The sequence below is a fragment of the Schistocerca serialis genome, chromosome 6 (assembly GCF_023864345.2).
Source record: "Schistocerca serialis cubense isolate TAMUIC-IGC-003099 chromosome 6, iqSchSeri2.2, whole genome shotgun sequence".
Classification (NCBI taxonomy): Eukaryota; Metazoa; Arthropoda; class Insecta; order Orthoptera; family Acrididae; genus Schistocerca; species Schistocerca serialis.
The window spans coordinates 698,153,075-698,165,056 of NC_064643.1; the positions used below are offsets into that span (position 1 = coordinate 698,153,075).

The 11,982-nt window shown below is 43.9% G+C and overlaps 1 protein-coding gene across 1 annotated transcript; it reads right to left on the reverse strand.

Moving 5' to 3' along the window:
- Nucleotides 1-10,135: 10,135 nt before the first annotated feature.
- On the reverse strand, nt 10,136-10,567 carry LOC126485036 (alanine and glycine-rich protein-like). The gene has a single exon (XM_050108641.1). It carries the CDS (start codon nt 10,565-10,567, stop codon nt 10,136-10,138), a length of 432 nt encoding a protein of 143 aa, XP_049964598.1.
- Nucleotides 10,568-11,982: the final 1,415 nt, after the last annotated feature.

Sequence of the window (11,982 nt, forward strand, 5' to 3'; positions counted from 1 at the left end):
CACGCACGGCACAGCGGACACACCAGGAACCGCGGTGTTGGCCGTCGAATGGCGCTAGCTGCGCAGCATTTGTGCACCGCCGCCGTCAGTGTCAGCCAGTTTGCCGTGGCATACGGAGCTCCATCGCAGTCTTTAACACTGGTAGCATGCCGCGACAGCGTGGACGTGAACCATGTCTGCAGTTGACGGACTTTGAGCGAGGGCGTATAGTGGGCATGCGGGAGGCCGGGTGGACGTACCGCCGAATTGCTCAACACGTGGGGCGTGAGGTCTCCACAGTACATCGATGTTGTCGCCAGTGGTCAGCGGAAGGTGCACGTGCCCGTCGACCTGGGACCGGACCGCAGCGACGCACGGATGCACGCCAAGACCGTAGGATCCTACGCAGTGCCGTAGGGGACCGCACCGCCACTTCCCAGCAAATTAGGGACACTGTTGCTCCTGGGGTATCGGCGAGGACCATTCGCAACCGTCTCCATGAAGCTGGGCTACGGTCCCGCACACCGTTAGGCCGTCTTCAGCTCACGCCCCAACATCGTGCAGCCCGCCTCCAGTGGTGTCGCGACAGGCGTGAATGGAGGGACGAATGGAGACGAGTCGTCTTCAGCGATGAGAGTCGCTTCTGCCTTGGTGCCAATGATGGTCGTATGCGTGTTTGGCGCCGTGCAGGTGAGCGCCACAATCAGGACTGCATACGACCGAGGCACACAGGGCCAACACCCGGCATCATGGTGTGGGGAGCGATCTCCTACACTGGCCGTACGCCACTGGTGATCGTCGAGAGGACACTGAATAGTGCACGGTACATCCAAACCGTCATCGAACCCATCGTTCTACCATTCCTAGACCGGCAAGGGAACTTGCTGTTCCAACAGGACAATGCACGTCCGCATGTATCCCGTGCCACCCAACGTGCTCTAGAAGGTGCAAGTCAACTACCCTGGCCAGCAAGATCTCCGGATCTGTCCCCCATTGAGCATGTTTGGGACTGGATGAAGCGTCGTCTCACGCGGTCTGCACGTCCAGCACGAACGCTGGTCCAACTGAGGCGCCAGGTGGAAATGGCATGGCAAGCCGTTCCACAGGACTACATCCAGCATCTCTACGATCGTCTCCATGGGAGAATAGCAGCCTGCATTGCTGCGAAAGGTGGATATACACTGTACTAGTGCCGACATTGTGCATGCTCTGTTGCCTGTGTCTATGTGCCTGTGGTTCTGTCAGTGTGATCATGTGATGTGTCTGACCCCAGGAATGTGTCAATAAAGTTTCCCCTTCCTGGGACAATGAATTCACGGTGTTCTTATTTCAATTTCCAGGAGTGTATGTCCCTCCATGTTTACAAAAGCCATCACTACAATACAGTTATCGAACCAGAAGCTCAGTGTGTCAACGAAACTCTCACACTTTACATAAAAAATGTCGTGGAAATCATCATGAAGGATGAACGCAAAATTACTAAAACATTCTTGATCCTGACGGAGCGGAAGATGGCTGCAGATTAAAATTCCGGAAAAGAAAAGAAAAGTAATACCACCTCATGACAGCTATTCGAAGAAGGAGATCAAAATCCAGCAACAAGAAATTTTAGAGTAGCTGGACCGACTGAAGACTATGCCTTGGATTCAATGAGTCAGACAGATCTAAAGAGAACACAGTTGAATTCAGCACTTTTCTGAGACGAAAACGTATCAAACGTAAATTGAGAAATGAAAAAGAAACGCCACAGAAACAAAACGGATTGAACGGAGACACAGAATTCACAGAGAAAAGATGATAGCAGAAAATTTTATCATTAAGCTTTCCGTGATTCAGTGGGATGCAATCGCATCCAATATTAATAATAATAAAACAATAATGTTCTAACCTGATCAATACATATTGGTGCAGACGGCGCATTAAACCCAGCGATTTCTTATGAAGTTGCAAATGTCGCACTCAACTGCACGTAAATTATAATTAACTAATGCAACAACGATTACATAAGAAATTCCATCATTACACAGTTGTTGTACGGAACGGTGCGTCACAGAACCAATCTTTACAAACGTCAGACGCTCTGTCCCCTTTTTACCTAAATTTTGTGTTATTGAACATGTTCGAATTGGTCTGCGACCACTATGTGCTCTTTTCAATGTATTTACGAGGTGGTATCCAGTGCTTCCCAAAGTATATTAGTTAAGACATTTACGTCTTACCCAGTGGCTTAGCGTAGGTGGAACTAGTGGGCCAGATGCCAAAATTTTTGGGGGCACAAAAAATTTAAGATTAAGTTTTTATCTCAAAATAAAATACGATGTTTGAGGGCTTCATATCGTCAGCATCATAGTTGACGTCCTTTGGTAATGTTTTTTCGACAATTTTTATTGTTACATGTTCGGTGGTGGGAATGGCGGTCGTCCCCGCCCTTCGAAAGGCGGATCGTAATTGGTAGCAGTGGTTAGCTTTCACTATTGGCGCATGCGCTAAACAAGTGCTCCCGGTTTCTGATAGAATCCATCACTGTGTCTCTGTTCGGAAATAAAGGTTCTCACAAGAAACCTTCATCAGAAAAGAATAAATCTGATTTAAAATGCAATATATCTATATTATACGGTAGAATGGAACATAACAAATGTAGATATCGATAATTTTTTTTCTAGTTGTGGAAACATTTTTTATATCAAAAGCTTGGTAATAAGAGAGCTGCTGTTCCCAAAATAGTTTCAGCGATTTTCCCATAGGAAACAGTAGCTATTAAAATTGGTCCTAACCCTTGCGTTCCGGAGAGGGGTGTGTGGCTTACCCCAAGCGAGATTTTTTTCCATAATTTATTCATTCTTGCCCAAAGAAAGCAGGTGTTGACAGATTTGAAAATTACCGAACTATCAATTTAATAAGTCACAGCTGCAAAATACTAACACGAATTCTTTGCAGACGAATGGAATAACTGGTAGAAGCCGACCTCAGGGAAGATCAGTTTGGATTCCGTAGAAATATTGGAACACATGAGGCAATATTGACCTTACGTCTTATCATAGAAGAAAGCTCAAGGAAAGGCAAACCTACGTTTCTAGCATTTGTAGACTTAGAGAAAGCTTTTGACAATGTTGACTGGAATACTCTCTTTCAAATTCTAAAGGTGGTAGGGGTAAAATACAGGGACTGAAAGACTATTTACAATTTGTACAAAAACCAGATGGCAGTTATAAGAGTCGAGGGGCATGAAACGGAGGCAGTGGTTGGGAAGGGAGTGAGACAGGGTTGTAGCCTCTCCCCGATGTTATTCAATCTGTATATTGAGCAAACAGTAAAGGAAACAAAAGAAAAATTCGGAGTAGGTATTAAAATCCGTGGATAATAAATAAAATCTTTGAGGTTCGCTGATGACATTGTAATTCTGTCAGAGACAGCAAAGGACTTGGAAGAGCAGTTGAACGGAATGGACAGTGTCTTGAAAGGAGGATATAAGATGATCATCAACAAAGGCAAAACGAGGATAATGGAATGTAGTCGAATTAAGTCGGGTGATGCTGAGAGAATTAGATTAGGAAATGAGACACTTAAAGTAGTAAAGGAGTTTTGCTATTTGGGGAGCAAAATAACTGATGATGGTCGAAGTAGAGAAGATATAAAATGTAGACTGGCAATGGCAAGGAAAGCGCTTCTGAAGAAGAGAAATTCGTTAACATCGAGTATAGATTTAAGTGTCAGGAAGTCGTTTCTGAAAGTATTTGTATGGAATGTAGCCACGTATGGAAGTGAAACGTGGACGATAAATAGTTTGGACAAGAAGAGAATAGAAGCTTTCGAAATGTGGTGCTGCGGAAGAATGGTGATGATTAGATGGGTAGAACACATAACTAATGAGGAGGTGTTGAATAGAATTTGGGAGAAGAAGAGTTTGTGGCACAACTTGACAAGAAGAAGGGAGCGGTTGGTATGACATGTTCTAAGGCATCAAGGGATCACGAATTTAGCATTGGAGGGCACCGTGGAGGGTAAAAATCGTAGAGGGAGACCAAGAGATGAATACACTAAGCAGACTCAGAAGGATGTAGATTGCAGTAAGTACTGGGAGATGAAGAAGCTTGCACAGGATAGGTTAGCATGGAGAGCTGCATCAAACCAGTCTCAGGACTGAAGACCACAACAACAACAACAACATTAATTTTTTGCAAAGAATGGGCTAGTTTTAAGTATTGTCCATTGAAGTTTCTGCTAAAAAGATTTTTTTAAATTTAATGTAGATAAAAAAGTAATCTAAAGAAAGAAGCTGTAGTAGATTGAATATCCAACTCAGTGCTCCTCGTTGCAGTGATTTCTGGCTAGCCACAGGACTTATTGCACAAATACTGTCCTATTATCCATTGCTGCATCGACTTGTATGTATGTACTGCGTACCTCCACCTATTCTCAGCTCGGTTACCTTCTTGCTTCAGTAATGCCATTACGTGGGTTAAAAAGTTACTGTACTGCTTATCTACTAGTTGTGTTAATTTTTTAGTAGTTGGCATGCATTTTTGACAATTATTTAATATTTTCTCAGACTTTATCTCCTCCATAACGGTTTTAAGTAAGGAATCTAGCTCCCAGTGCAGGAAAAGACGAAAGATTAGAGAAAGTCTGCTAAACTGGGTTGAAGTCTTGGCAGATTTACTGTGAAAACAGTGACAGCACCCGCTCTGTGAGTAAGCCGCAATTGCGCGCGTTCATTGTCAAGTGTGGCGTTATCACATGTGCAGTGCTGTAATTGTGCCAAGACCCAACGTGTTTAAACGACAGTGTTAAGACAGAATATTATGGCAATTATATATGTTGTATATTTGTATATGGTTAATCCCCTGACGTACAATGTTTTTGTCTTTGAAGATGACTGTAACAGTCGAAACTGGTAGGAAATAAACATAAAACTGTACAGCTGATTGCACAAATACGCCTTTTTCAAATTAAGTGGAAGATGGATAAGATTTCTATTACATTGTTGTAGCATTAAGATGTCTTTAAAAATCGGTGTTTCAAATGCTACTTGTGAAAGAAGTTTTCATAATTTGAAGTTAATAAGGACCTATCGGAGGTCGGCTATGAGGCAGGAGAGGTTACATAACGTTGCAGTTTTTACTGCGTGAAGGAGAAATAAATGTAAATTTTATCCATGTGATTGAACAAGAATACAGTCTAGAAGATCGTAAACAAATGCAATTTATTTATTGAAATGTCTAATATTTAAGGCTTTCTACTCCCTACTTTATTTCTCTAGCATTTGTAGTAATAAACCGTTACAGTTTCGAAGTAAGCATTAATAAGTTTAGGGAATTAGTATGACTTTCAAATGCAGGCGTAGAAAATAAATCGTCTTAAAAGTTATGCTACAGATTATCAGAGGGAGCAATATTTTAAAATGCTCCAGGTGCTCAGATCTCATGGTATGCCACTGGTCTTACCTGGATCTTTTTCTGCACCATCAGCTGGAAAGTAGTTCTCTTGGGAACGAGCACACAAATGCCAGCGTTCCTACCATTGCTGAAGTACATGCTGGGAATCTTTCTCTGTTAAGATCTTAAGCAGTCTCGTTGACTCCGCTTGAATCCTCTCCACTTCGTCCCATTCGCCCCATCAACTTAGTTTTTATCTCATGGAAGAGGAAGATATCACACAGAGCTGCATCTGCTGGATGCTGCGGGTGGGGAAGAACTGTTCATCTTCTTCTTATTAAAAGAAACTCCTGAGTAATTTGGGCCGCATGCAGTCACGCATTGTCACGGTGGGGAACAGCAAGTGGTTCTTAATCCTCTTGGTGTGGATGTTTCCTCCCCATATTTTCCGTCAAACGCCCTAGAACATCGCCATACAATTCTTTAATGCCCGTCTGGCCATCAAAATAAAACTGGTGTCAACAAGAATTTAATGTTTTGACCTGCCGAGCTTAGGCTGAGGGGAAGGAGCACCCTTCTCTGCTTAGTTTCAGAGTCATAGCCACGAATCGACTTGAATCACCAGTGATGACGCTTAAAAGAAAGTTTGGATCGTCTTAACACGGTTAAGTTCCCCGCAGACTTCTGCGCGATTTTGCCTCTCATCATCTTGCAGCATTCGTGGATCACAAGCTTTGCCTCAGTGCTTCTCAAGTTCAATTTTGCTTCCCAAGGAGTCGAAGTGGTCTTGGGTGGCGTATTAGGGATCTAGATGTATCAGATTCCTCATTGTCTGAACATTTCCTGGTGTGATTCCAGTTGTCGACAGACCGGAACGGCTCTCATTATCAATCGTTGTTCGATCGTTTTTCTAACGCTCATACCAGTTATATGTGTATGTCCGACCGAAAGTGTGGGCTTCAAAAAGTTGCTGCAGCATTCGGTGCATCTTTGCGCCGGTTTTACAAGTTTGAAAACGTATTATGAAAGTGTAATTAACATTTGTATTTCAACTCGTGTTTGCAATTGTCCGCTTGGTATCTGAACAATATGTATGAAGCTTATTCTGATACTGAAATAGTGGATCTCAGTGCAGGGCAACGGTACCGTGTTGAAGTTAAATCCTGAACGAAAGTATGTGAAATACGCGTCACACGATACGAAATCTAGGCTAGCCAGTAAGTCAAACAATTCCCCTGCGAGAAAGTGAAATTTACATACGCTATCTGACTGCAAAGCAAAATATTTCCGATTAAAATGTTGGCCTTGAATATTGTTAATCTTTATCTTTAGCCTCTCAAACAATCACTGTACCAGAACTGTCATTGTAATTACAGAACAAATGGACACATAAATTACCACACCTCACTCTCTGACAAACTGCTTGAACAGTTTACAAGATAGCAGTTTTCTGAAAACTTTTACTGATCTGAAATCTCTGAAATGATATATTTTTACTGATACATTCCGTCATGAATTTTGATGATAATAAATTTGTTGCCCTACCTATGTGCACGGAAGGATCGTCTGTTCTGCAAACCGTTACTGTTAGGAATATTAATCAGATTGTCCAGAAAGAAATTTCATATGCCGTACTTACGACGTTCAATGCAACCCGGTGTCTTAAAACTACTTCAACTAATACAATCCTGACAAAAACGTTATTGCAGCACACAACTCACGATGCAATCCGAGTATACAAACACATTGAAAAAGATAAAGAACGAAAAATGAGGAATTAACCTTCACAACCGATAAATGAGAACAAAGACTCAAAATATAACTATTCTTCATTAACAACAATACAACCTTTTATAATGTTCTCACATTTAGACAAATTTGTAAAAATCTTTCTTAATAAGTTTCGTGTGTACAATTACTTTCCTTGACACTTATTTCAATTGCGAGGGCTATCCACAAAGTACATTACGTTTTGCAATTAAAAATAAAGTATTGGAATTTTTTTTATTATATACAGATGGAAGCCACACTTAAATACTATTTTTCCACATAGTTACCATTTAAATTAAGGCACTTCTCGTAGCGATGGACGAGCTTGGAAATTCCTTCGTCGTAAAATTCGGCCGCCTGCTCCTTCAACCACGTGGTTACCTCTTCTTGAAGCTGTGCGTCGTCATCAAAACGCTGCATAGCCAACCACTTCTTCATTGCTGGGAATAAGTGGAAGTCGCTCGATGCCAGGTCGGGACTGTACGGCGGATGAGGAAATAACTCCCACTTAAAAGATTCGAGAACCTCACGAGTGGCATTTGCCGTCTGGTTCCGGGCGTTGTCGTGAATCAGCAAGATCTTTGAGCCCAACTTTGTCCTGCGCTTGTTTAGTATTGCTCTTCTGATGTTGTGCAGAGTTTGGCAATACCTTTGAGAGTTTATTGTAGTGCCTCTTTCCAGGAAATCCACAAATATCACACCTTTTCTGTCCCAAAAGAAGAGGTAACCACGTGGTTGAAGGCGCAGGCGGCCGAATTTTACGACGAAGGAATTTCCAAGCTCGTCCATCGCTACGATAAGTGCCTTAATTTAAATGGCAACAATGTATAAAAGTAGTACTTAAGTGTGGCTTTCATCTGTATACAATAAAAAAAATTCTAATACTTTATTTATTTTTAATTCCAAAACGTAATGTACTTTGTGAATAGCCCTCGTATAAGACAAATCGACGTGCTTCACTATGACATTTTTGCAGCAAAACCTTAACCATGCACAATGTTCTAACAATAAGAAACTACACAATTAAGAATATGTAAAAAAAAACTAGGTTCCCTTAGAAAAGTTCTTTTCTGACATTTTCGCATTCTTATCATGTCGGTTTCACAAAATTCTTCCTCGAATGTATTAATACAATATCCTTTTCAAATAGTGCTGCCTCCACTATACGACAGGTCAGCTTCCATCATTTTCAAAGTAAGTACGTAGCCAAGCTGTCTAACACATATTGACTGCTACTCCGACAAAGCAAAACTAACTCCTCTGACCAAGATCTGTCGTCTCAGGAACGTACTTACAAAGAAAATTGTAGTATCGATACTACAGAGGCTGAATACATTGATCAAATCCAAAATTTCCTTTACATTTATGATCAAAATTTCTTGAAAATCGCAATAGCAAATACGACAATTACTTTCGAACATTAAATGCGAGGATCGTTCAATAAGAAATGACCCCAATTTTTTAAAAGGCCGTTAATATACATGAAAAAATGACCTTGATGGTGCTTCACATATTGTTTGTTCTGTGCACCGGTGAAGTTTCGAACCGTTCTGGCAGATGGCAGAGCCGTAGTACAGCGTCAAAACGGCGTCTACATACGACTCACGTCACAAACAGCGTGCTGTTATCGAATTCTTGTGTGCAGAAAAAGAACCCGTGTAGAACATCCATAAATGTTTGTGTGCAGTGTATGGCAATGCTGCAGTTGATAGGGGTACAGTTAGGCAATGGGTAAAGAAAGTTGCAGCCTCAGGAAATGCAGACACAGAGCTCCAAGATCAGCCAAGCTCGGGACGTCCTGTTACAGCCACCGCTGATGCCATTATTGGTGCCAACCGGCGCATCACAACTCCACAGTTGGTTCTAAAGTTGTCGGTCAGCATTGGAAGTGCGTCTCGGATATTCAAAGAGGTGCTCGCGATGGGTTCCACGAATGCTCACAGCGGACCACAAGATTCAAATAAAGGCCATTTCATATGAATTACTGGAGCGTTTTGAAACCGACGGAGAGGCCTTTCTGCAACGGATCGTCATGGCTGACGAAAGCTGGGTGCACAACTTTGCGCCGGAAACAAAAAGGCAGTCCATCGAGTGGCATCATCCCCATCCACCACAAACGAAGAAATTCAAGACAAGCCTCTGCCGGAAAAGTAGTGGTGGCAGTCTTCTGGGACTGTGATGGCGTAATTCTCGTGGACGTGATCCCATGAGGAACAACCACCAATTCAGGAGCATACGTGAAGACACTGAATAAACTCAAGAACCGACTCCAATGTGTTCGATCGGACCAGAATACAACAGAAATCTTGCTCTAAATGATAATGCACGCCCTCATACAGGTCTGAGAACCCAGAAACACATTGGCAAATTGGGCTGGACGTCATTACCTCATCCACCCTACAGTCCAGACCTGACACCCTCGGACTTCCATCTCTTTGGCCGCATAAAGATCTTCTACGGGAATCACACTTTGAAGATGACGAGAGTGTCAGTCAAGCAGTAAAAACATACAGGACAAGAGCTTTTACCAGCAGGGAATACATGCTCTTCCACAACGTTGGTTTACGGCCATAGAACGTTATGGAGACTACGTAGAAAAATAGAACACGGACAAGACATGTTGACGTATGTTGTCACCAAATTCTGACTCTTAACAATAAATATGTTCTAAGAAAAAAAAGCAGAGCATTACTTATTGAACGACCCTCGCAGGTACTCCGCTCTTTCAGTTCGGCGTCATAAGACCACACTCTCGTATAAGCACATCGGTGGAAATACGCACACCAACGGTTAATCAAACCACACAGATCGCAGACACTTGGTGTGCGATGCACTCGTTATACATTTGTGTGTCAAATTACTATTTCGGGAATTTATGGATACCAGCTCGTAGCTGTGGGACTCTGGTAAGAATTTGCGGGAGTGGCCCTTAGAATTGGGACTGTTAACACTGGAGGGCGACAAAGGTTTCGGGATGGTGGCATACCATCGGGAATGCATGCTGCGGATACCTAGGCTGAGGTGTCAGTAATGGAGTGGAGTGGCGGGGTACGGCAGGGGGACGCACGTGGGGCCGCGTCGGCAGAGTGGCACCGGTCGGCAGAGCAGTCGGCGCCGCCCCCGCCACCCCCGCCGCCCCCTCCCACCCCGGCCGCCCTCAGCTGGCGGCGCACCGGCCCTGCCGGAATTCGGACGCTGTCCAGCCGGCTAATTACGGAATTCCTGGGGCCGCCGGCAGCGGCGGCGGCGGCGGCCCCGACGAGTGCTCGGCTGCCTCCACTGCGGCCGTTCGACTCCCGCATTCCACGTCCGGCGGGCCGGCGTTTCTTCGCCAATCGATGATTTCCTCTGTCAGCGCCCTCCCCGCCGCCACCGGTCTTGGCCGACATCCCCGGACCTCGGCCCGCAGCACACCTGTGCCCGCCGCTCCAGACAGTATCCATTAGCCTAGAACTACAAGTGCCAATCAATGCCTTCTATGCGCGATAGCACTGGAGATACCATCGAAGATAGCGCTGCCAAAGCGGAGTTATTGAACTCAGCCTTCCGAAACTTCTTCACCAAAGAAGACGAAGTGACCGGGCCAAATATCTCCCGAAATAAGCGTCAAACGGAAAAACTACAAAGACGGAAACTTGTCTAGCTTGAAGGGGGAAACCAGAAGGCGCTATGGTTGGCCCGCTAGATGACGCTGCCATAGGTCAAACGGATATCAATTTCGGTTTTTTAAATAGGAACTCCCATTTATTATTACATATTCGTGTAGAGCGTAAAGAAATATGAATGTTTTAGTTGGACCACTTTTTTCGATTTGTGATAGATGGCGCTGTAATAGTCACAAAGGTATAAATACGTGGTATCACGTAACATTCCACTAGTGCGGACGGTATTTGCTTCGTAATACATTACCCGTGTTAAAATAGACCGTTTACCAATTGCGGAAAAGGTCGATATCGTGTTGATGTATAGTTATTGTGATCAAAATGCCCAACGGGTGTGTGCTGTGTATGCTGCTCAGTATCCTGGACGACATCATCGAAGTGTACGGACCGTTCGCCGGATAGTTACGTTATTTAAAGAAACAGGAAGTGTTCAGCCACATGTGAAACGTCAACCTCGACCTGCAACAGATGATGATGCCCAAGTAGGCGTTTTAGCTGCTGTCGCGGCTAATCCGCACATCAGTAGCAGAGAAACTGCGCGAGAATCGGGAATCTCAAAAACGTCGGTGTTGGGAATGCTACATCAACATCGATTGCACCCGTACCTCATTTCAATGCACCGGGAATTGCATGGCGACGACTTTGAACGTCGTGTACAGTTCTGCCACTGGGCACAAGAGAAATTACGGGATGATGACAGATTTTTTGTACGCGTTCTATTTAGCGACGAAGCGTCATTCACTAACAGCAGTAACGTAAACCGGCATAATATGCACTATTGGGCAACGGAAAATCGACGATGGCTGCGACAAGTGAAACATCAGCGACCTTGGCGGGTTTATGTATGGTGCGGCATTATGGGAGGAAGGATAATTGGCCCCCATTTTATCGATGGCAATCTAAATGGTGCAATGAATGCTGATTTTCTACGTAATGTTCTACCGATGTTAATACCAGATGTTTCACTGCATGACAGAATGGCGATGTACTTCCAACATGATGGATGTCCGGAACATAGCTCGCGTGCGGTTGAAGCGGTATCGAATAGCATAATTCATGACAGGTGGATTGGTCGTCGAAGCACCATACCATGGCCCGTACGTCCACCGGATCAGACGTCCCCGGACTTCTTTGTGTGCGGAAAGTTGAAAGATATTTTCTATCGTGATCCACCGACAACGCCTGACAACATGCGT